The 27,838-nt window shown below is 31.4% G+C and overlaps 1 protein-coding gene across 1 annotated transcript; it reads left to right on the forward strand.

The window, feature by feature from the left end:
- On the forward strand, nucleotides 1–26,602 carry LOC110993577 (protein yellow). The gene is made up of 8 exons (XM_022259906.2): nucleotides 1–140; nucleotides 8,492–8,767; nucleotides 15,157–15,354; nucleotides 18,917–19,061; nucleotides 21,401–21,587; nucleotides 23,450–23,644; nucleotides 24,082–24,214; nucleotides 25,030–26,602. Exons 2-8 carry the CDS (start codon nucleotides 8,498–8,500, stop codon nucleotides 25,135–25,137), a joined length of 1,236 nt encoding a protein of 411 aa, XP_022115598.1. The 5' UTR covers nucleotides 1–140; nucleotides 8,492–8,497; the 3' UTR covers nucleotides 25,138–26,602.
- Nucleotides 26,603–27,838: the final 1,236 nt, after the last annotated feature.

Here is a 27,838-nt window from a genome sequence, read left to right on the forward strand (position 1 = left end):
CGGTACTTTTACTCATGCGTTGCCACTTATTGTAGAGGGGCTTGGTTCAGTTGTGTTAGTGTTCTATGTGAGGGCCTGCCTAAAAGGCGCCTACTGTTCGTATGTGATATTTGCTGATACCGAACACTCCTTGAATTCAGGTATGTTATGTTTTTTAAATGGATTATACTTAAAAAAAATTATACAATGTTTCTCGATATTTCAGTCCTGGCAATGTTGCAGAATCTTTAAATAAGTCTTTTTAATTATTAATATTTGTAGATAATATGCATTTAAATAAATGTAAATCTTTTGGATAAATGTAAGTCCAACAGTTTAAGTTATAAAACTTTATTCCAATTTTAAAAGTACATTTATTAAATCTAAAAAAGAATTTCTTAATATTGTTGAAAAAAACACATTGCGATAAAAGTATTCAAGCTCGTTGAACTCGTTTATATGGAGATTTCGCAAAAGAATAATAATATAATCTTAGCACTAACTACTTCTTACTAATTGTTATTCTTAATTAATGCCACAAAATATTTCTTATTGATTATTTAGATAAAACTTAATCAAAATATTTCTTTTGATAGAAATCGAACTAACGTACTACGGGTTATGTGCTTTATGTATTCAGTATGAGGCTAGACTAAAACGGACTTTTTTGTATCTACCACATATTAAAATTATCTATTAGTAATAACGAAAAAAACATTAAATTGTACATTTTTATTATTTCAATTTTTTAATTTCTTTTGAATGTAACCTATAATAAATAAATATTATAACACACGAAAGACATTTTTGTATATTAATTGATTGACATTAGTATAAAAAGTAGATATGTCATGCTCATTATAACTGGTATGTGATCATTGCTAATAATCTTACCATATACCATAAGAATGTTATTCCTAGAATGTTTGTCGGTTATATTAAATTCCAAGCTGAATTTCTCCCAGTCATTATTCAAATATTATATGTAAGGTATTTAGTTTAGGTGAAATTTGAAAAAAAAACCGTTATTTTTTAAATGACTGTTTATTTATGTAATTAACTAAAAAAAAATTAATTTGATTTATTTTGTTATTAATTCTATCAATCCATATTTGTATTAAATCACTTCGCTAAATAAAATAAATATAATTCGATATTTGATATTAGTGGTCAATATCAATGTTCGCTTTCGCTTTCCACAAAAGTTTTATCTTTGTATGTATGTAGTTAGTTTGTCAAATACCTAATAATGTATACAGCAAATACTTAAGCACTAACAATAGATCATTGTGTAATAATGGACCAAGTGTTTACTAACACGTAGGAACAACGACTCAACGGAGCAAGGATGTTATTAAATAATGCGAATATTGGAAATATTAGAGAGAATATATGAAATTAACTTTTAGTTATTTAAATTAATAGTGTAATTAATTCGTGTAATAGAATGTTCTATTGATAATTCTGTAGAATTTGCTATAAATAAATGGAAGTATATATTTAAGTCTTTATTAACTTATAAATAAAAATAATCCTGTTTCACAATATATTTTTGCTTTTCAAAAGTTAATGAGTCTTTTATAAGTAACACAAATTCTTTGACATTGGTGGTATTGATAAGCGTTAAACCTTTTGAGGTCTGGGCCTCAAAATTCTGTATCTGTTTCGTGATCATTTGTTTTTTCTAATTGACAAGTAAGGTGAGCAGCCTTTTATGCTTGACATCTTCTAGTTTTTGGATCTCAGGCAACCGGCGATGATTCACCAAGTACAAGCCAGTGCGCACGTAGACAGAAAGTCCTTTGGTGGTCTGACAGGAATCGAATCTACGACTTAATGGATACAAGTCGCACGCTGACGCCACTAGGTCAGCATTGCTAGAAAAAGATAAAAGTTTTGTCATTTCAATTTCAAGTGATTCTATAAATTTTAGACATAGTGTAAATCTAAAATTTTATTTATCAACTGCGAATTCTCTAATATATTTTGCTACATGTCATGACTTAATTAAATCGACGCATCCACTTGGATCACGTATAACTTTTACTTGCAAAAATCACTTTCCGTTTTAACGAAAACAAGTTTTACTTTTAAACCCAACACCAAACCGTTTATATTCATTTAACCAATATAATCTCCGAGTGGTGTTTTAGTTTCAATGAACTATGCTGCTGGTAATTATTTATTATATTATGTATATAATAATAAATATCTTGAATGTGATAATAATTAATACATAAGACAACGTAATTAATTCTATTTTTTGTCCTAAAACCCGTAATATATCATTGCACGATGTGTTCGATAAATATAACATTCGAATTGGTAATAGTTAGGATAATTCAAATTAAGGGAAAATATTAACGGTTTTACGTTATGAGCTCTGTGTCAATAATGACAATGACAGCTGGCAGTTATGTCATTGCTCTGACATATATTATAGTTGTATACATAAGTGTAGGTACTAGTAATAAAAACTGGTAATTATTACAGTAATCTTCAAGAAACACAGCGTATATCAAGGCCGGGATTTTAATATAAATATTATAATATTGCGAAATAAATAATAATTGTAACAGTTCTGAGAATACCAAAAAAGTATTGAAATCAAGTGTAACTCAATACATATTCCCAAGCATACAAATTCAGAAATCTCTCACGGAACAATTGGCATACCAGAGTTTTGTAAAAAAGTTTCTAGTTGACAATCACATTACACAATTTGGGAATTTGTTATTCTAGTATAAAACCGTTTTATATTCATCTTAAGTATTTAACCATTTCCGCATTTCGCTGCAAAAATTATACTTAATTTAAAAGTATAATGTTTCCAAAGTAATCATTAAATTATTTCCCATATGAACAATTGTTAATATTACAAGTTAACTTTGTTGTATGATAATCAAAGGAAAAAAAATGTTTACTCACGATGTTTTTCTTCAACGTTCGAGCGAATTTTAATTGCGCACATAGAAAGAAAGTCATAGAAAAGAAAGGTTCATAACCGGGGATCAAACCTACTACCTGAGGGATGAAATTCACACGCTGAAGGCACTAGGCCAATACTGCTCTTAACCTACATAGCTATATTAATAATATGTATAAATAATTGAATATATAATTTTTTCTTTCCGGTAAGTTGCCATTCAATAACATTAATTGTAACCTCTTCGGGGTATTCTCCAGCTTTCCCAGAATCCTATACATAGTGTTCATTCTCCACGTGCTACCTGCTAACGCTTCTACATGTTCTATGCACCTTTTCCTAGGTCACATTCTTCTTCTTCCCATAGATCCTTTTCATATAGTCTTTAAAGTTCCTCTTTTATCTGTGCATCTATCTTGCTAAAGTTTCTTAAGAAAGTACTATATTTTTTTTATTAATTTGCAGAATTATATACCTACACGTAATAATCAATAATCAATCATAAAAATAGATACCTCATTTAAAAATATTATCTGTCACTGAAAAATGAATAAAAGCCGTGTAAAATAGTTAAAAGCGTAAACATAATAATTTTTACTAGAAATAAAAAAACTCTTTACTTAATTATCTATTAATTTCAGTAAGATTTTATCTTCAAAAGTAAAGTTATATATTATTTTTGTTATTTTTGACAATTTGACATTATTATTATCCTAAAAACTCAATCAAAAAAATGTCAAAGATAGCCTTAATGCTAATTATGTGTTTAAAAACCTAATGAGCATAATAAATCAGGCGCTTTGACAGCAATTATGTAAACAGGGTAATTACTACGATTCAAGATTGATCGTCTACGATTATGTTAATCATTATTTGTTAGTATTTACTCACAGATTAATCAAATTTAGGAGAATTTGTGTTCTAGTAACGATAAAGAATTTAGTATGCGTTGAACTGATTTCTACTTGGTAGTAGTATTGAAGTTTTTTTTGTATTATAACGTATTTAATATTTTATTATAACAGTAAAAATCCAGGATATCCGGCTTAATCGTAATTAAAAGTGTTAAAATACGACACGGAAGTGGGTTTATACGCTAAGAGCGGCCTGTCCCGACTTGACTCAGCCACAAATGTTTTTTTAATATGTATGTTGGAAATATTTTTTTTTTCTCAAGAATAATGCATAATAAGGGTGGCAAGTTTCTGATACCGGTCTACCAAGCTAGATCTCAGTTCTATTTAATACCTGCATACTATAGTCCTAGCTTGATCAAAAATATTTTTTTGAGACTGGTGGCAAACCCGTGGGCTAGTCATTTTATCGTTAGAGGTCAAAAAGAGGGTATTACGGCAGATAATTGTTTTAGCTTGTGACTCAGAAAGACAATCACCTACTTCCACCTACGCTGTTAAAGATTACATAAAAATACATAAACTGATTAACGCCGAATTGATGATAACAGGAATTAAACACTAAGGATTACCTAACATTGTGTGTAATGAACTAATAATTATTAACGCCACATTAAGTATTGCGTGTAGAAATTACCTCAGGTTTGATGTAATTAGATTAATTAATCGATCAAGGCAGAAAAATGCTACTGATATCGGTCAAATAAACATGCAATTACAGGAAATTGTTTGAAGCATTATAATAAAAATACTAAAACAAAATTTAGTTATTATATTTGCCTACATCTAGATAATTAAACTCGTTTCTGTTTTAGTAAAACTTTGGTGTCTATAGAAGCAACATCATTGTTTTGCCGAAGACCCAATAATACGGTTTTATGTCAAAACTATTAAACCAACTAACAAACTAATTTAATCTTATATATAAAATTCTCGTGTCGCGGTGTTTGTGGTTAAACTCCTCCGAAACGGCTTTCCCGATTCTCATGAAATTTTGTGTGCATATTGGGTAGGTCTGAGAATCGGACAACATCTATTTTTCATCCCCCTAAATGTTAAGGATAGTCCACCCTTAATTTTTTTTTAAATTTTTAGATAAACTTTTATTTTTTCATCAACTGTATCAACAGCATTAAAAAAGACATACAAACCTAAATTTTCAACCCTCTACGATCAACCCCTATTTTTTACTATAAATGATATACGTGGCAAAACGACGTTTGCCAGGTCAGCTAGTATTAATATAAAACTAATTAGGTTATCATTTGAAATACATACACAATACATGAGAATAATAGAGTGCAAACTTATCGTTTTCATCAACGTTTTGTTTATTAAACTATTCCATTTCAGTCAGTGTGAAGGCTGTTATATACAACTAATCTGCTAGACTTTGTATTAACGATATTTTAGTATGAACTGTAATGGCCGTATTGTGCAAGTATTGCTATTTTTAGCACAGAGATAAGATACCCAAATTAAAAATGAAAGGGCGCTACATTGACCTTACGTTTATTTAAAAAAAATTGTAACCTTCTTTGAAAGCACGGTGACAAATTAAAATGAAATTCCTTTTGAAAACTAATAAGTTTTTAATTTTTTTAAGTATCTTTTTGTTAAGAGATTAAGAAATACTTTTTGGGACTTTGTACTATTTTATTAGTAGCTACTAAATTCGGGTAACTGATATAGTATATTAGTACTATATAATAAAATTCATGATAAAATCGTGTCGAACTATATCCGTATATTAAACATGACTCATTCGATTCATTTATTCTGGCTGTTAATCTATGGAATGTTTCATTAATAACCTTTATAGAACCATTTTGTTGAGTAAAATCAAATTATGGTTTAACGAAACCTGATGAAACTAAAACATAGCTATTGCCATAAAAACTACAGCATTGTTCGTGAAAAAACCTTACTAGCTTACCTTAAGACTAAAAAGAGATATCTAAGACAGTACGCCATTAATTAGTTTTTGTTAGAACGAAAAGGTATCATTAGGTTTTATAGCCGACATATAAGGAGTTAAAAGTGCGCGTAAAATATTGCTGTCGTAATACTATAAAAACTAGGTGGTCAGAGTTTAATTACAAGTTTCAAAGAGCTAGATTACCGCAAGAATTTAAACATTGTAAATATGTATGAACTCAGAAGTCTTTTTCTAATCGAATACAGACGTTTAATATCGTTATATACTGACAGAATTATTGAATTTGCAAGTAGCGTGTAAACAGAATTTCACGTAAACCATCTGACAAATAAATAAATAAATAAATAAAAATTAAAAAAAAATTATTGATATGTTTGCCCTTCGAGTATTTCTTTTACAAGTCTAATCTTCTAGATTTTTCTAAAATTATTATGTTAATACCGAAGTTTTCAAATATAATTTGTTGTTTCCGGAACTTAATTAGCCTATATATCTTGTACGTGTTTAACAGTATTATAAAAACATGAATGACATTCGCACTTAATATGAGGACTGGTTTTTCGACATTATAGTATTAGGTTTTTATTGGTTGAAGCCATGAATACATGAACAATGTTTTAGGAAGTTTATGTTACGAAAATATATTAATACTACTTCCCACCTACATAATAGATAACTACAAACAAGGTGATTGTACGGCCTTGGAGTACTTAGACGCAAGAATGGGTGCAATTCCCTACGGCAACGAATAACTGGCGATTTCTGCATTATTGTCTGCGATTGAATTGTAACATATCGATAATAGATAAATGTCCCACATATTTATAAAGTGAGAGACGTTGTTTTTATATAATATCTAATTGTACATTTTAGATTCTCAAATCCAACACACAATTTCATTGCAATTTCCCGGTACTAGACTATCGAAAGTTAGTAAATTTTTTTTGGGAAAAAATACTTTTCTTTAATAAAATCCCCGAGGAACTTTTATCTCTGCCTTTTAATAAAACTTCAGAAATTTATTAAAGAAAAGCTGTGTAAAAACGCTTATTATAAAGTTAACGATTATCAAGTTGATAAAAGGGCCTGGCCTAGTGCTAGACTTCTAATTAATTTGCGATATTTGTTTTAAATTAAGTGTTATTTGATGATTTGCTTTTTTAAAAGGGTACCGAGAGTTTTTTTTACGCCGGCTTTTTCTCGCGGCCCTTTTACACCTTTTGTCTTCTTTGCCAATGAGTAGTGATCCCTACATATTCAAATTGACATGGAATAAGTGATACCTGTTCCATAATACATATATTTTATTTTATATTTTATCAAAAACCAACCGTTTAGGGGGAGTTTAATTACAAACATACGCACAATAAATATAAAGATATCGGGTAAAAATGTAATGTAATCTAGTTTTTAAAATAGCTAATAACTATTGAAAAAAAGAGAATTGAAAACAAATTACATACCATTTCAAAAAAGAACTACATAGTCGATTGAAGCGATAAATCACTAATTACTTACCATAATATTTTACGAAAATAATATAAAATTAGAGCTAGGTTCTACATACTTATATAAAACCTACATTTAAAAACTATACTTAACAACAGTATTCTTACCTTTTTGTTCTGTCAGGAATTTTACGAATATACGTACGACTGTTCGCACGGTCTTTTATGTCAAAAAACTTATCGATCTAATAAAAGTAAGGTTAACAATTGTTCTTTATCATATAAAAAAATGCAAATCTCATCTAAAGATTGCATAGTTCCCAGTTTACCTCATTATTAATGTTAATCTTCGATAAATTATAACCTTAGTTTTTATATGTTTAAAAAAAAGCAATACGGCTTTAAAAAAAACGTGTTTAGTTATAAGTTTACTACATTCCAAGAAATAATGTACACTGCACATGCAGCACTTTTAATTGTTGTTGAACATTGAATAAAGAATTTTTTAAATAGATTATCATATAAAAATCAAAGCAATTTATCGCAATTAAGCCTAGATTTGTTGAAACCGGTGCATAACATGCTAAACTCCACTGCACTAAACTGCAAATATAAATTAAATTACGATCGTAAATTAGTTGCGTATATACGTCATTATATAGCGATTTGCTCAACAGTTGACGAGCTGACAAATAAAATAGACTTGTTGACGTTTAAATTACCTGCATTGTTCTTGCATTAGTGCTTGTTATTACAAATTTCCTACGACTTAAAACTCTTCTCAGTAAAGTTGAATTGACTTGATTCATGATGTTGTAAGATTCTCGAAAAGTCGTTTTTTTAACGTAATAGGAGGCAAATGGGCAGGAGGCTCACCAGATGTTAAGTTATACCGCCGCTCATGGGCCATATTGCCAGAAGGCTCGGAGGTGCTTCGCCGGCCTTTCAAGTAGTACACTTTAACTTACTTAATACCTACTACTCACAATACTTTACTACCTTCACCAATAGGCATACCAATTTTAATCTTCAGAGAGTGCACGAATATTTTTTACCTTCGAAAACTTATTATTAACCCGGAAAATGTTGGAAAACAACCAAGACCCGACATGATGGACCGACCAGGTAGGAAAAGCGGGGGCACCACAGTCAAGCCTACCTTCCTGGTGATTGTTAGAGATGTTGTATATATTGAATAATTCGAGAAATATTTTGGACTATGGAGTCCATGGCAAGTGTACCTTCAACGCCTGGAAACTATAGCTTTTATTTTTTTCTTTCACAGATAAAGATGTGGTCCCGAACAATATTAGCATTCGCCTGCATCGCGGCGGCTAGCGCTTCACTTGAAGTAGTGAACCAATGGAGTTTCCTCCAATTTGACTTCCCACCAGACCCAGTGCTGTTGGAGAAGTTTCAGCCGGAAAACACCGTCCCCACCGGCCTAGAGATCGGATGGGATAGAGTGTATTTGGGAATACCGCGACTGCGCGCTGGTGTACCAGCCACCTTAGCGTGGGTACCACGCTCATTGCCACCTGGTGTCAGTCCAGTTTTACAGGTACTTTCTAGTTTATGTAATTGTAATTAACCGTATACAAACAAGTTTTGTAGTATGAAAAGTTCATTGAATGTGTCTCGATATGCGGCTTTATCATTTACATAACATGGAAAAAAACAAAAGTGAAATTTCCCCAAATTATAAATGCGCCCAGTATTACGTACTATCCTTTATAATTTGAAAGTACTTTCAGATATTCGGAAATTTTATTTAAAAATCCTATTGAAATCTCATTGAAATTTTGTGAATGTAAAATGAGATTTTTTAGAGAACCCGTAGTAAAAAGACCAATTCAAATCGACATTTCAAATTTTACTTATTAATTATAATTACAAGAATTTAACAGAGATGTCCTAAATTTAGTGACTTGACTTTAGTTACATGGCGTGACCCAGTAACACCAAAAGAATTTGTGTAAAAATGACGTTAACTCACGCTTGGTCAACTAACCTGTTCCATACGAATTCGTTGGACGTTAGCGGGTCACGCCTTTTTGTCTTTTCACCAATTTATCTCAAGCCCCAGTTATGATAATATTATGCTACATATCAATACGTATAAATAGTAATAATATACTTATTATGCTGATGTTCTTTAAACAACTTCTATATCGGATATAAACGAGAATTTATTACATTTACATAACCAAACGGTTTGAGTGCGTAATTCCAATCAGTGAAAGTGGTTGTTTTAAATAAAATTGTAGTTCTTACATAAATCAAGTATTTGGACAAAAAAATTGTTTTGCGTTTGTGGGGCACGCCTGTTGCTTTGTCCCCAGCCCCAAGATAATTTTGTACATTTTTCTAATAGAGAAATAATTATAACAGCAAAATGTGACGAAAGAAATAGCAATATATGCTTTCTATATTAATCTGTTTATTTTGAGTCATTCATCAACTCAATTCCATAGAGCATAGAAACTTAAAATTGTATTTTTTTCAATTTATACAAAACATCTCGCGAGAGCGTAGTAATAAAAATCAATATTAACCATGGATCTCCAAAGATTACAAAAAGCTAGTCAAGTTTGTATGGAAACTCATCAGTTTCAAAGTTAAAAGGCGTGGCCAAACCTTTATAATAATTTCGTTGACATACAATGGTTATTACACAATAGCACCAGTTTTGTTTTCGTTAATCTGTCATCGCTGGATTAATGCTTTGTGATAAGAATTGTTATGTACGCAGCCTGACAAACCAGTTTTATTAAATATTTGACAATAATTTTACTTTTGCTACTTATTACTAGCTTGTTAGGGACAAGTTTGAAATTTATATCAGCTGTCGAGTCTTAAAGGCCTTAAGAAATTATGGTCGAGTTGACCCCATAAAATACAATATATTTTACACATATAAACAGAATTACTGCAGATCATATTATTATAACATAGGTATAAACTCAGGTTGCCTACAATAATATTATGGCGCTTCAGACTGCTATCTGTTATTGATATTTTTGACATTTGACAAATTTGGTCAATAACCAAATACTGATTTCTGTAACGGTTACGTAAATATAAGGTTCGGTTTCGGTAAAATTTAAGGTTTCGGTAACGTAAATCTCCTATTGGCCGCGTATGTATATTCAATTGAACAAATAAGGCTAAGAAATTTTAAACCATCCACGCGTAGTAATTGTTACAAACATGCTAAATATGGAAATAAATTAAATATGGAATAAGTGATTTGTCACCATTAGAAAACATTTATTTTGTTTGAAAAAAAGTAATTCATAACCCATCCAGTTGTAGTGTTAATGTTTTTATTAAGGTCTAGGTTACAACAATAACAGGCACAGTTCGCATTGTAAAATTTTTAATCAGTAATTGTGATCTGTGAGAAAAGCAAGTTTATATTGTTTTGTTAATGGATGTGAATTGTCGAAATAATCGTGGACATGGATATCTCTTTTATTATTAGTGATATTAACAGACTATCATTATCATGTTGCTGTTTAAGCTAAATACCGCATTTACATTCAGCCGCAGTGAGCAGGAAAGTGGGCAGGACGAGTGTGTAAACGCGATACTTAGGGCGAACTTGTTTTGCTTAAATCTATTCTTGCCCGTTCTTCTCAGAACAAGACCTCCTGGTAGTCTTGCGAACGGATGGCGTAGTTTTGTTCTTTCGCGAATTTTGTAAACGTTTTTGTCTTTCATAAGCATGCCTTGAGTCGCATCTAAACTGAATAAATAAATTTTGATTGATTGATTGATTGATATTACTGATACGCCGTCTTAAGTAAATATATAACTGTTGTAAGGGACAACAGTTAAATATAGAGAACTTGACTTGACTTAAGTTGAGCTTTACTATGAACTGTGTAAATGTTATCTAGGTCAAAATCTGAACATTGTCTAAGGAGTTAATTATACCTGTTAAAAAAAGGCCTACCATATGACAGAAATCTATTACACTAATTGTTATTAATTGTTGGTTATGACCTCGCACTTTAATATCATTGCACGACTCTACGGGGAGATTGTATGAAAGCGTGAAGGGCAAATATTACATTGACGTGACCTTGGTAATGGCTATGATCAATTTTGACGTCACATCACGTGACATCGGCTATGGTGTGCAAAATGCGCGGGAAATTGTGTTTTCGTGCTCGTAGGTACATATAATTATTTCAATTAAAAAATATAATAACGATGATGACATGTATGTAGTTTTATACATGAATATACACAAATATAATGTTAAGAAGAGTTAAAGGGGACGAAAGTAAACACAGGGAAAACAAAAGCTTTGGTATTTGAAAGAGGTTTCAATATAATATCACGGACTGTGAGGTAAAAGTGAATAAAAATACAGGCTGTATTTTTAGTTCAGATATATAAAGACGAGTGGATGCTAGAATCGACTAAATGGAGCGAGCCCTTATATCAGGAAATCTCAAACGAGGCTCTTATGCCAACATTAACATACGGGTGAATATTGGGTGCGCCAGAAAAAGAATTAAAATATAATAAATGTCGTACACCTTTAAGAAGTATTATATGCGTGGTGTAACATTGCTTGATATGATAAGTAATAGTGAGTAATAGTGAGTTAACCAATACCCAAGCAGTATTGGTTAAAAGAGGACGGACAATGATACTAAAGGGAATGCTTAAGTGGTTTGGTTTAGGTACTCTTGTCTACTACTTGTCATACATACCTAGACTAAATCCAGGACTTACTCAAGAAAGGCTAACTTAAAAATTACTGACAGTGGATGAAGCGAGAGATGGTATGTCAGAACTAGAGCAAGTGAAGATCTGTGGTTTCTTTCGTGAAAAAGGCGCAATATTTCAATTTTCATTGATTTTTAAGTACTTCACGTATTATTCATATGTAATTTAAATTCAATACAAAGCGTCGTTTGTCTTTTGAGTAAGTAGGATTTATTTGTATGCACTTATTGAACGCGATCCACGATAATATATATCGATTTACATGTTTGTTGAAATATTCATTTGTTTTGTGAATTTCAATTTGTATGAGCAATAAATTACAAACTTCAATCACAATACAACATCAATATTAAATTCATATATTCTCTGTTCATGTGTGTTATTAATATCAAGCAAATATTAATTATGAGCGTGCAGCTATTTCCTTTAGCGCTGGTAACGTCAAATATTAATTGTATGAAATCCTGTAAACCAAGACGTGTAAGTAGGTTTTGAATTCGTGCGTCGTCGATTTTTTTGTTTCGCGTCATGAATACTTGCTGTATTTACAGTAAGATTAAGTCATCGAGTCGAGCCTTGGCGCACATTATAATTTTAATAAATACGGAAGGAAGTAAAAACTGCATTGATGTAAAATGATGATGTAAAAAAATAAAAGTATGTTTTTTATTACATACATTTAAATTTATCATGTATATTTCTATCATCTCAATAATTCATATGTATATGTGTAATTTTTTTTAGCACATGCCTCAAATTCCGTTTTCTTCCTTCGCTAATATTTGCCTTGTACTTCTGTTTCTTTAATCAAGTCTAACGGTGAAGTGAAGGAAGACCTTCTAAATTGTGATCCTCTTTTGAAATAATTGTACCTTTTCTGTTGTGTGGACTTTTTTGGCATAAGCCTCAAATTCGCCATTTCTTACTACACTATGCTAATCTTTGGCATGTACTGCGGTTTCCCTAATCGGGCCTGGGTCTTCTAAACTGTCATCCTCTTTTGAGGCCCCTCTAGTGGGGCCGATTTCTACTCAAGTTTATTTATTTTCATTTTGACATCTGCTACCTAAGTTAACCTTCTTCTTTTTATTTACTATTATCTTCCCTGTCATACATTGTTCCATCGGTCTACTATTAGAGTCGAGTAGCATTCCAATAAAACATCCAAATTTAAAAGATTATGAGTAAAATTTTTCTTTTGTAAATGAAATGTTTTGTTTTTACTAATACCATATATGAAAAGCTGTCTCAAAACTTTCGTTTTGTTATCATTGGTTAAACAACTTTTATATATCCTTGTTCAGCCTTCAAACATACTTTTGCCAAAATAATTAAAAGGTAGTATATAATAATAATATATACATAAATACCAATTCTTAAAAGGCCGGCAACGCACTCGCGAGCCCTCTGGCATTGAGAGTGTCCATGGGCGGCGGTATCACTTAACATTAGTGTTGCCCAAATGCAAGACCAAGACGAGACTTAGACCAGTCTTGGTATTGGTCTTGCGTCAATATACCTGGTCTTGATCTTGGTATTGGTATTGCGCTCTCAGTCTTGGTCTTGGTCTTGATCTTGCAGCAAGAGTCTCGCAAGTCTCGCAAGACTTGCAAATACCTATTAGCCTATTGCTATTTATTCGTCACTCATGTCAAATTGTAAACATTCACTCCGAAAGCAATAAGAATTTAGAGTACCTAGCTAGGTAAATGGGCGAGAATAATAAATAAGATAGACTCGAAGCGAAACTCAATTAGAAATGACTGAAATTGAAATAAAAACTCATATTTATAAGCACACAAGCCGAAGGCCGACAAAGTAAAATGCGGCATTCTTTGATAGATAGAATAAATCTTTGAAAGATTAAAAAACAGAAGTATCAGAATAAAATAATCAAATAGGTTTTGTGCCTACGCAAAAATAAAGTGTAGATAATTATGCAAATAATATTGTTTATTATGTTCCTTTTTTATTGGAACTATACGTTGCCTGCTGTTTTTATGGGGGTTACTAGCTACTAGAGTAGATACGATAGAAGTTGATAAACCGACACTGCAAATCTCGATTTTTGGAAATGTGTGATTTTAAAACCAAATGCGTAAAGCAATATGACGTCGCTCATATTTGGAGTTTTTCCACGTTTCAAATTTGTTTAAATCACCCACTATCGAGACAGCATGTCAAATGCTGTGATACACTTGTTGCAAACCGCGGCGTCTTTGTCGGTAAATTATCAAATATGTAGGTATATAATACACCGACCGACCAACAGTTTATTCGCAGAACGTCACATTTTCCCAATCAACCTTGAACCTTATTTCTCTAGTGATAAAGTTGAAAATTTGATAACGCCCAAATCTCAGTTTGTCCTAACTGCAAGACGCAAGAGTATTGCAGGCTTAAGTATTGTCTTGCTCAAGTCTTGCAGGCTTCAGTCTTGGTATTGGTCTTGCTACGATAAGGCGGTCTTGGTATTGGTATTGGTCTTGCAAAAATGCAAGAACAAGACCAAGACTGCAAGACCAAGACCGATTTTGGGCAACACTACTTAACATCAGGTGAGCCTCCTGCCCATTTGCCCCCTGATGTATAAAAAAAAACTCTAAAACACGTTTATGTCTGTCTAGCGAGTTGTCTGACTAAAAGTGTGTTGGGTTTACAATTGGTCACGCATATTGTGTATATAAGCAATCAAGCCTCAAAGGCTCTGTATAGGAGAAAATCGAATAGTCATAGTCTCTCCCCTCATACTTTTTAAATCAAGTTTCAATAAACTATGTAATGGATGTAATTTTTTTCTCTTCCTGTTTGATAGGTTTGCCGATTTGCTTGTTACATTAAAGTGCCAAATAGCTATGCAACACATAAATTATTCGAAAGATAAAAGTTCCCAATAAAATATAATAAGATACGTTTCATGACGTATAGCGCTATCTGACAGTCGTAAAACGCAAAAATATATAAACGGATAAATAGCCTACCAATAAGTAATAAATAGCTTATTTGGAACTTATCCGGACATTGTGAAACAGGCCCTAAATCTTCAGTGTATGTTCGCAAGATTTTGAATAAATAAAAATATAAAAAAAAAACAATATTTGAAACTATTCTCATAATCACCATTTAATGCAGCACAGAAATGTATATGTATCGTTTATTTTTAAGGAACACATAAATAAAAATTGTAATAATAAAAAATATTTACAGGCGTACCCTGACTGGTCATGGCACACAGCTGGAAGAGGAGACATCAACTGCACAGGTCTGATCTCCGTGTACCGTGTAAGAGCTGACCGATGCAATCGTCTTTGGGTCCTGGATGCTGGAGTAGTGACGAGTATTGATGACTTCCGTCGCGTATGCCCGCCAAAGATACTCGTATTCGATATGGCAACCGATCGTCTGGTAAGAAAGTTTTTATTTCATAGATTATCTGGATTCACCAGACTTCAAAAATTCTGAAGGGAGATTTAACATTTGCTACGCTTTTTTGATTTAATATTGGTTAGATATTCGAAATTTCCATTTGGGATTTTTCTTTACTTTTATAAAAATTACAAAAGAAATATAAGTAATAACAAAGAATTGCCTAGCCCATTCTATAACCAATCAGTTAAAAATAATGCTTATATATATTGGTGTGCGTATATATTTATGTGAGTGCGTGTTATGTATGATTGATTATTTACCATAATATCATCATTTAAAAACGATTTTATATAATAGCAATCTTTAGATTTCATATTAGCATAATCCTAATTATAGACACGGTTTAATTAATAATTGAAAGTGCATTTTTTTGATAACCTTGGGGCTGATTGTTTGGTTTTAAAATTTAGATATTTAAATGTTATAAGGATATAGTAAAAAATCGTTTTTGTCTCTCTGCTTGTTTAAAGTTTTCGTTTTATCTTTGTTTTTACTTTTATTTTCCTCCTAACTCTAGTTTCTAAGTTAAAGAATTTGTAACATGAAAAACCCTTTAGACACCGAGGTTCAACCTCTAAGTGTATTTTGGCGTTTTTTTGCACTTAGTTTATTTATAATTGTAGTTAATTAAATGATCTTATTTATTTATTTAATAATAAGTAATCTTATAGGTTAGACTTATACATATTATAAGACATAACACTAATACAGAAAGCCAAAACAGATTACATAGATAAACAATATATGTATATGAAACTGAAAACAAGCAAGTAAAATAATAGATAGAAAGATACATTAAAAAAAATAAAGTAATCTGAAATTTCACATTTGAAACAACAAATAATACTTTAAAATTACTACTTAAACAAAAACAGAGTCGTCTGGCTTCTTCAAGTACTTCTTGACATCTTTATTTTGAGGTAGAAAAGATCAATGTCCTGATAATGGATGTCATAGTTCGATAAAGCAATTATAGTAATAGTGATATTTTAGTGTATAATTTGTTTTAACCTGAATTGCTTAGTACCTACTGGAAATTATTAATGTGGCGATATCAAATTAGTTCCGGTCAAATAATTATTACGTGTGTAAAATACATTAAAATGCTAATTAATTTATACGACAGCATTCATGTTATTCCGGATCAATTCGTTACATTCACTAATTCCATATAGAAGGTAACAAGATAATTAGATAATTAATTAAGGCCATTTTTGCCGCTCATTTTGGGTGTCCATGCGCTGCGATGACTGCCATTTTTGGTCCTTAGGCCGCATCCTATAACAAAAATACAAAACAAATATAACAATTAATTACGTAAAATTCTGACTGGAATTGCTAGAGACGATGGCAAGAGACCGGACGGTATGAGTTTGATTCCATGGAGGATGGATCGGGTTTTGGTATGGGATGCCACCTGTTCAGACACACTGGCCCCTTCCAATCTTCATGGAACTAACAAGAGAGCTGGTGCGGCTTGTGATGCGGCTGAAAAAGCTAAAGTCTGCAAATACAGGGGTCTAGGCTCTGAATATGATTTGTCGAGACCCTTGGTCCGTGGGGTCCTAGCGCGTTAAGGCTTTTTAGGGAATTATCAAAAAGGATAGTCGACATCACAGGAGAACGAAGAGCTGGCAGCTACCTCGCACAAAGAATTAGTCTATTCAAAGGGGGAACGCTGCCAGTATCTTCGGAACCTTGCCTAAAGGCCTTTTAATATTTTTTAAAAATTAAATTTTAAGGTTAGTTATTAGATATATTTTTATGTATTATGTTATTTGTTTTGAATTGTATGCAAATAAATAAGTTTAATTAATTACGTAAAATATATATGATATATGAAAATAAATTTAAATTAAATATAAATATAAATAATCATATACTACACTTAAAATAAAGTTGTTCAGTGCGCAGGATATACAAAAAGTATATATCCAATTGTTATCTTTGCAATGTAGCCTTGAATGACCATTTCAATAGGTCATTTATAATTCTAAACCATTTGATTAAAACGCTTTGGGCGTAGGTTGTTATTACTATGAATTACATAGTCGTGACTGAGCAAATAATTGACATGCGGCCGCGGCATAAAGAAAGGTGACTAGTTTTTAAATATAAATTTTTAAATATATTAACAATTTTTAAATGAAATCTGGAAATACAAATGTGATTAAAATGAGAAAAAGGTAACATTTCTTCGAAATTTAATCAATTTATCAAATTGTAAGCGTACAATTTAAATTTAAATCACCAAAAGCAGTGATGCCAACTAAAAGGATCCATCCCTAATATAAGGAGCAAATAAAACAATTAATAGACAAGTTGATCCAAGACAAATTATCTTCTTGAACCAAAAGGTAGATTAACTCTAGCGACGTACATGGTCGGTTATTAGTGGTACCCAATCCATTCATACCTTTCATAAACACTGAATTACTATTTTTGGGTTGATATAAAGGTTTTTAGATCAATATATTATTCGAGTAATTGAATGTGTAACTTACAAATATGGAGCTACCTCACCCATTGTGAAACATTTGACCTTCAGCTCCGCACCTATTTCCTAAATAACTGGCGGAAAAGGAACATATAGCTGACATTTTATCATTGTGATTTTTATCATTAAACAATATCACCAGTCGTTACTATGAGTATACCACAATCTTTGTTATTTAAATGAGTGTAGTAAAACGTACAATTTGTTATTAGATTTGCTCTACTATACATTTTGTATGTTCGTAAGCTGGTATTTTAGATATAATATATGGAGATGTATATTAAATTCTCGGGTCACAACGTTAGTTCCCATAGTCCTCCGAAACGGCTCGACCGATTCTTATGCAATTTATTATGCATATTTAGTAGGTCTGAGAATCGGCTACTATCTTTCGAGCCCCTAAACGATAATATTATTTAGACATTTTTTTACGATACGGCATAGAAAAATACATATAACCCTTAATTTTCACCTCTCTACAATTAACCCCTATGTTTGATTTGTTAATTAAAAGCTTATGACGTGAACTCTGAGGTTCATATAGAGCAAAATTCACAGAAGCAATTATAATGTTTTCATTCCCAAAAACCGAAGTCTCTGGGGTAGCATAGCCAAATGTTCCATGTTGGTATGCACTAAAAACGTAGGCTAAGTAAAATCCCATTTAGGAGAAACGAAGTTCTTGGGAAAAACTAGTTTCATACAATATTTTTTTATTTCTTCGTAATTATTGACGAAGTGGTTACGTAGATCACTCACTCTTTACTAATAACATAAATCAGTAAAATTAGAACGTTTTTAGTTCAGCAATTACGTCTCTTTTTATGACAGCGTAAACTCAATTTGTCAGAAAAAGACGAAATACCACTTACCTGAAAGATTGTAATTAGAGTATTTAATAGAGTAAACCTGCCTGTTAAATGTTTATAGGCTTACCACAGACTGTATAAGACCTGATTTACTATATTTTAATATTTATAACATTGAATGCATGAAGGTCTGGTATAATTAAACTTATGTCGAAGTATTAAACCATTCCAGGTTAGAAGTATTTACTTCCCACGAGAGCTGCTACGACCAGCGTCTCTCCTCACCAACATCGTTCTTGATGACACCAGGTCGAACGCCCACCATGCAGCCAATTGTGACAACATCTTTGCCTACATTAGTGACACTGTTGCTCCTGGTAAGAGCTTTGGAATATTTTTTTATTAGTTGCCTCAACCTCAAATAAAATATTAGAACACATTAAAAAACTCCTTTTCTAACAACGCTATAAATAAATCTTACTATCGAAGTACTTATTACATTATTTAAATATCGAACACCCATTAAATCGAAAAAGTTTTGAATGATCGTGGAGGCGGCTTTTTAAGATTAAAACTAATATTGTAAAGAGGAAAGATTATTTATTCGGATTGAATAAGCTTCAATAATACTGATTAGTCTCAAAATTTATTTCACTAAAATATAGTAACATATTCCGTATTTATTTCTATAAAACTTTAAAATAAGTAATAAAAGTAGTGTTGAGGTCGGTCTAGAGCATTAGATTTCTGAATCTGTTTTATGATCATCACGTAGGTGATCAGGCTTCTGTGCCTGACACACGCCGTCAACTTTTTGGGTCTAAGTCAAGACGGTTTCCTCACGATGTTTTCCTTAATGTTAATGCACACATAGAAAGAAACTCCATTAGTGCACAACAGGGGATTTGAACCTACGGCCTCAGAGATGAGAGTCGCACATTGAAGTCACTACATATCGCTCTAAAAAAGGTGATACATAAAGTAGAGACTTAAAAAACTATTTTTTTTCTGAAATCAGCATATCGCTTTCTCTATTACATCAGAATTAAACTAAAAAAAAATAAATCTAAAAATTTATGTGTCACATAATAACGAATATTATATTATTAATCTTTATTCAATGTTTTCAAATTAACTTGAGAATTACACAACCTGCTTCGTAAGGATAATAAATTACAATATTAATTTCACTTTCGATAAAGTTATGACATAGATATTAAGTGATACGAACCAGTCTTAATCTTTATGAATAATTAATGTTGCGGAAATGATAGTCGTTATACTAAATGTTATGTCAAGTCAAGCACTTAATTTGATAACCAATAAATAATCCGTGATTATATTGAACATTTTACCAATGCAGCAGGTTTAGTGGCATCAGTGTGACTCTTATTCGTGGTCGTAGGTTCGAATTCCTGTGCACTACACATACACATATGTCTATTTAGCACTCGCTAGTACGTTTTCATTTTTCATGAAATAGTTGGACTCAACATATAGATTTTGGAGCGATATTTGTACAACGCAGCCCTGCAGTTTCACATTACGCATTGTATAGTAATATTTACATGATACGCTACAGCAAGATATTGTAAAGGTTCCAGGCATTCTACCTAGCCTATATACTAAGGCATAGTACAATACATATATGGTATTTATTATACGTCTTTGGCCTTATAGTAAAATTCCACCACTTCTGAGAACGTAACAGAAGAGGAGAAACATTGAAAATTTTAATTTGTCTATCCATTTTCTATCGTTTTTTTTACAATACTTTATCAATATATACCTTTATATTGATAATGTTTTATATGGTAATTTCAAGTACAGTAAATAAAGTAATCTAAATCCCTTCGTGTGTGACCAAATTAAATTAACAAAGCTAAATTACTTAATTCTATTTTTATAACGTAGAATTCTTTCTCAATTCATCTCTAAGTATTGCGATCATGCCAGCACGCACAATTTTTTTCTTCATAAGGTATTTCGCAGGTTCAAATTGGCACGTCCACATTGCCATTGACATACTTTGACACTTTTAAGATCACCCACGTGTGTCGATACACTTTCTCGTTGCGCAGTCCATTATTCGTAACAAACACTTCATTACGCTTAATTCTTGTTACGTATTTTCTTTAAATTTAATTGACGACTTACACAAATTAAAAAAAATAATTACTAATGTAAAACAGTAATTTTCACACCATCTGTATTCAAATAGTATGGACTTATATGTTTTATAGATATGGTACATGTTATATACCTTTTTTCTTATGATTGAAATGAGACCTTTTCCGTAATTTAAATGAATATTGAAAAGGAAGGAATGAACTTGCTAAGTTTCTTGCCCATTCTCAGAACAAGGCCTCCTAATAGTATACTGAACGGTTGGCTTATTTTTGCATAGGTCTACAAATTTTTCGTAATATCATATTATAATTACCATATTATATGAATAAACATTTGACAATATTTTAGTATCTAATTATGCCGTAAACAACTAGATGCCTAATTGAAATCACTATCAACTAAAAACACCTTCAATTTAATGTTCTGCAAGTATGTTCTGTATTCAAAGTAAATTTAATCTTACTATCATTTATTATGTAACAAAAATATTATTTTACGACATGGCCAGTTTACGTAATAATAAATGTATCAAAAGTCGTAAAAAATGTTTTTATATGAAATAATCTTATTTACTTTACCCTTGAAGGTATTATTGTATACGACGGTCGTCGTGACAACGCGTGGCGCGTCACCCACGCCTCTATGTACCCAGACCCTGACATGGGAGAATACGACATCGGTGGAGACAAGTTCACTCTTATGGACGGCATTGTTGGTTTAACCCATTCGCCGGCCCAAGGTCTATTGTATTATCAGCCTTTGGCTACTGACAGGTGAGATATGTTATATAATTTAACAATTATTATTACTACGATTCTACTTCTTCTGTTCTCTTCTCTTATATTATAATTTTTCTAACAAGTTGTTTGGGATGCGACTACTTATAAATTGATTTATACTGTAATGTTATGAACTGTTATATAATTTAATACAATATAATATAAACAGTAATATTGTATGTTGAAAGTAAAACATAATTTCTCCCGTATCGCGTCGATGTTCGTTTCACAATTTAGAGTTATAAGGGCGCTTTCTCCCACGCATCAACATATAACGAAACGGTACAATACGATATAAGGACCTTCATACGATAACTTTAAACACTGTAAACAACAAATTAATTAAAAATTGAATTAACGAAACCTTATTCCATTCTTGAATTATTTTTGCTGGTCCAAACTCTTCTCAGTTAAAGGACAAAAACATAATACTTAAATATTTTAAACGAAATTGTAAAATCTTAATATATATAAATCTCCTGTCACGATGTGTGCCCGCGATGGACCCCTAAACTACTTAACCGATTTTAAAGGCACACCGTGAGCAGTCTGATCCAGCTTAAGAGATAGTCCAGCTTAGACCTTTAATTATAGTCGCAATTTTATTTTATTGCAAATTATTTGATACAATTCTAACAGATGGCGCTGTGTTAAAAGTACCAACGTACACATATAGCGTTTCACATAAGTTCTACCGTTTCCCTGGAATAGTTTACTACTATGTAACAAAAACCTAGTCTGCTAGTGTTTTATAAAGAAATATGTCAATACCGCACTTATATACCAGAGTACCAACTTAATATATAGTGTATTAAAATAGCTAGTGATGCTACAAATCTTTATATGGTATGTAAACAAATAGTCATGGATGCGAATCTATGCAAAACAAGCGGGCAAAACGGATCGAGTTAAAAGTAATCGCTTTGTAGTATTCTCGTAAAACCGTGTTTTTTTGAACAATTAAATAATTAGAATCACGGTATTAGTACAGTAACCACGGTATTATTAAAGTAATTAACTTTTAATTTTATAACAATACAATTGAAACAGACTAGAGTCTACACAAATCTCCGCGTTGCAGGGGGATTACTGCATAAATACTTTAATAATAAATAAATCAAGTTGGAGGAAATATGCACAGTGATATGATATCTGACTTAATGAAATACCATAATTAAAATCCCAATTATATTATATATAAGGAAATAATTCATTATCAACAGGAAAATGCAGTTTGTGTTTTTGTTTTTAAAACAAATATATGTAAACTTTATATTTTTATCAGCCACCTCTGCAAGGTAAACATGATTTTTATATGTTGTATTTTTTTGTCTTTTATAAATCGAGTATTTTTATATGAATCAAACAGAGATATAAACAATTATGTAATATAATAATGAGGTATACCTACTTATTTAAAAAAATATTAAAATCCGAAATTCGTGATAAGCTAGCCCTCGCTTAAAGATTTTTTAATAATAATTGCATATTTATAAAAAAAATGATGCGGCACATCCCCAGGAAACTTAACATCCAAGTTTGGAATCAATCAATCTTTCTGAAACAATACACTCTTGAGAATTTAAAGAGAACAACGGAATTGTCTTTACATAGTATCACTTAAACAGAATGTGTGGAGTAAACTTTAAATAAATAAAACGATAGAAATATATTTATTAACTAGGATGGGTGGGATAGAGAGAGTGTTGTTCTAGTATGTAGATAACAAAACTCTCTCTGTCTATGTAACTGGATATTCTTATTCTGTTAATTAAGCGTTGCAGGTGTTTAAGTTATTGGATGTCTCCATTGGGAAATATCACGAATGACGTAAATAAATAAAAATAATTTTACAGAATATTCAGCGTGTCAACAGCAGTATTGGCTTCCGGTCCGCCAGCGGAAGGTGCTGATTTGCCAGTCAATCTAGTCGGTCGCAAGTCCTCTCAGGGCCTTGGTATTGCCGTTGATCCAAGGGATGACACCATATTCTTCAGCCCCATGACAGAAACCGCTGTCGCCGCCTGGAATCCCATCACCAATTCACATAGGTATAATATATAGATAGAGTCAAAAATTATTTATTTTGTGAAGGTACATTTATTTTCAATATAAAGATGTTTTTTTTTCAAATTTAGGCTACCCTACTTAGAATAAGGTAGATGCAGGCTAATATGACCACATTGAATTACGTAATTGACTTTCCTTTTAAAAAAGTCGTCTTCTTATTTATGTTTACCTCATAACTGACGTTTATTAAATAATTTAATATTTATTACTTATAATAAATAATTAAAGAATGTTTAGATTTAGTGAAAAAATGCTCATGGCTTATGTGAACAATCCTAGGAAATGAGTAATAATATACTTTATGTTGATTAAATAAAAGCCTCAACAAGATAGCTGATTAGCGATGACTGCATTTGCTGAGTGAATTGTGTCCTGTATTCTCTAAATAAGTATAAATGAAACGTGTATTACTTTTCAGAGTTTTAGCCCAAGACGCTGAGAAATTGCAGTTCTGTGCCGAGGTGAGATGGGCGGAGCGTGACAACGGCGCCATTTGGGTGCTCTCAACCAGATTCCACAAATTCTTCAAGAGATCTGTCTCGAAGCATGAGGTAAGAACCATTAAGTATATTAGAGGAATAGAGAGAACAAATATTATGTTATAATAAAGATAAGTTCGTTTAAGCGCTGGCCTGAAATGGAAGAGTTTTTTACGCTGGCTTTTTCTCTCGGCCTACAACCCTTTGTCTTCTTTGCCGATGAGTAGGGATGCCAACAGATTCGAATTTAATGATGTGGAATAATTGATACCTTGATGATCTTATGTTCCAAAATAAACGTATTTTTTTGCTTGAGATATTTTTTTTTGAGAACTGGCAGTATTTGTGAATTTAAAAGTGTGTTCATAAGTGTAGAGTTACCTATGCGAATCAATTGTTTTTTAGTCAAACATTTGTTGGATACATGATTTTTATATCGTATATGATACATAAAATGCTAGTAGACAATTGCTACGAGCTGGTAGGAACATAGTGACGTAGATATATATATCTGTCTATATTCAAGTTCCACCTCGCTAGTTTACTTAGCAGTAGTGAGGCAACTAGTAGCGGTCAAATCATTACCGAGGCGTTTTCCTGGATTGTTTGCTCCTAGATTGCGTTATCAGTCGGCAAGGCTATGTAAATTAAATATTTATGCAAATAAAAATGAAAGAATGTAAAAAAAGCAAAACGGGTTTCTAATATTTCTGATGAGGATACGTTAGTCAGCTAATATATTTAATTGTCGATTATACACCACCACATTTCTTAAAGCCACGTTTCATATTAATCTAAATCTAAATTAAACATACTGTTTATTGAAGATTGTGTGCCTTTTCAAAGTTATTACTTTTTTTATTTAATTATATTTTTTTTAATTTCAGATCAATGTACGCGTATTGCGTATAGTCGAAGGCGGGTACGGCGGCTACTTATCACTCCAACCCCACATACAACGTCGCTCAACAGCTAACCTTACCTCTAACTTCTAAATTATTGAAACAGACGACAGACTCTTATACCAAGAAATTCTAATCTAAACTACTCTTTTGTGCCTTTCTATCATATTGTGTATACTCTGATGAAAAGAGACAGTCGAATACTTTTATTATAAACGTATATGATGTATTTATTTATAGATTTATCCAAATCAAAATATAATTTAACAGTTGATATTTCTGAGACCAGATGATTTTGAATGGAATTTAGAGCTAAATTCAAGCAAAAGTGATAAATCTTCGAATTTATATACCAACTGGCCGACCCGAATCGTATTTAGAAACATGTCTGCAAAAATATATTTTAACTGTTCTATCACGTTAACAATACGATTCTTGATAAATAATAATAATAATAATTGAAAACTATGGATAAATACGTCTGTCGTCTTTTAGTTAGATTAAAGCCTTACAGTGTTGTCGGTTAAATCTTACTCGACGGTCTCAAAGAGTAAAAATTATCTGAATTCATACATCAAAAATATCAAATAAATTGGAATTTGATATATGTGTAAAAGTACCAAGAGGTACCAAACTCCAATCCATATTTAAATATATACGAATTAAGATAGTTCTGGCTTTGAGCCTAGCCTAAGACCTATATTATATAATATACAGTACATACTATGTAACCGTATACAACAAGTCGCGATGTTCCGAGATGTACTTTTAAGTTCTGATTAATGAGAAATAATTTCGTGAAAAAAGATTCAAAAATATTCTTGTGAATAATTTAAACAAACAAAAAAGTAACAGAATGCTACAAAACAAATGAACTAAGTGAAAAATGCTTTACCATTCATTAGAGCCTGTTTTCATGTAAATAATAGTCGAATATATTTCGAAGCAAGCATAAGTTTTAGGAAAATATCTCGCTAGTACTACATAATAGTCACATGCGATTATCAGAAAAATACTATTTGAAAATGATATGGAAATTATATAGTCGACGCCAATTTACTGTAACATTGCTTAAACTATATAAATACTATTTAAATGCCTCAGATTTTAAATCACACGACGAAAGAATTAAAAAACAGAAATAATTAAGTATGAGAATAAAATTCGATCATTTTATAGCCATATTTGTCCGAGGCGCCTTTATTTTAAGTTATTTAACAGCATGTTTGTGTATATGTATTATAAATTGTAACTGAAGCCAGTTTGTAAACATTTGCTTGTATAAGATGATTAAAATTCCGTTCAAAATCCGAAAAAGTACTGTCAGCAAACACAGCCAAAAAATAAAATATAATTTATTGTTTAAATCAATTATTTGTATTTTGATGTCTATAAGCTTAAATATCAAGTGACAATTTCATATTTCATTACTTATCACTTACAACATAGATGTTTATTAGTAATCAGTAACGAGTAGTGTTAATGTATAATAATAATAATAAAAGTAAACTATAAATGAGACACACACACACAAATCACGCAGGATTAGGTATATGATACACTAGCTGACCTGGCAAACGTCGTCTTGCCAAACTACTACCTTTAACTCAGCGCCATCTGTTAGAATTGTATCAAATAATAAACAAATGTTAATGTTTTCGTAATTTTAGTAAGGATGCCTATTTTTTTGAAAATGAAATATAGCCTATGTCACTCAGGAATGATGTAGCTTTCCAACAGTGAAAGAATTTTTCAAATCTGCCAAGTAGTTTCGGAGCCTATTCAATTCATACAAACAAACGAACAAAAAATCAAACCTTTCCTCTTTATAATATTAGTATAGATTAAGGAACAGTTCTCAAAATGCTCCGAAAGATGCGTTTTATTCTTGTAGCCTATATTTCACAGATTTATTTATTTATAAATAACCATATGCATTAGAAATTTTATTGAAACTTTATAGTGACATATCTTTATCGAACCCAGCTACAAAATGTGCTCTAATATGCTATGGTTATGAAATATATGTGTTTCATTAACAACTAAAAAAATCCCAGAGTGAATAATTAATTTCATTTTAATGAGTTTGCTGATAGTACCTAATTGTTCCAAGTTACCAAAACACGTAAAAATAGTGAGTAGACAGGCGAACTGAGACATTGTAAATACATATGTAACTTTTATAATCAAAGATTACAAATATCTAAGTTGCTTCCAGCTTCATAGGAAATTGTAATTTTAATTGTACATTATAAAACGTTCTTAAAATCTATTTGATAAATTACGAACAAGCATTCCTATATTTTGTATTTTTATACAATAAAAGTACTAAGATGTTATTTTTTTTATTTTGATACTGCCTTTTCACGCATTTGTTCTTGAATAGAAAGGGAAAGCCTCAATTTGAGGAAGGTATTTAGGTGTAAGTATGGATGTATTCGTGTTATTTGTTATTAATAAAAAATATTAAACACACGAGAGAAATATAATCTATATATAATGAACGTTGAATAATAATCTTATCACATCTTTTAGAATAGGTCAGATCATGTATCATTAATTATTAAAAGTTAAGTAACAGGTATTGCACATTATGCCTTCGCATATAAAAAAGTTCTTCATTACGATTTAAAAAATAGGAAATGTATGAATACGTGAAAAGTGAAAAACTGTACAGACGGTGCTATTTGCTTTGTCTTGAAAAAAATTCGACAGCAGCGCCCTCGAAGTATATGTAGGGAGTCCGTTTCCGCACAAAGAATCTCAATAAATCCGTGGTTCGTCGGATCCCTCG

The sequence above is a fragment of the Pieris rapae genome, chromosome 13 (genome assembly GCF_905147795.1).
Source record: "Pieris rapae chromosome 13, ilPieRapa1.1, whole genome shotgun sequence".
NCBI lineage: Eukaryota > Metazoa > Arthropoda > Insecta > Lepidoptera > Pieridae > Pieris > Pieris rapae.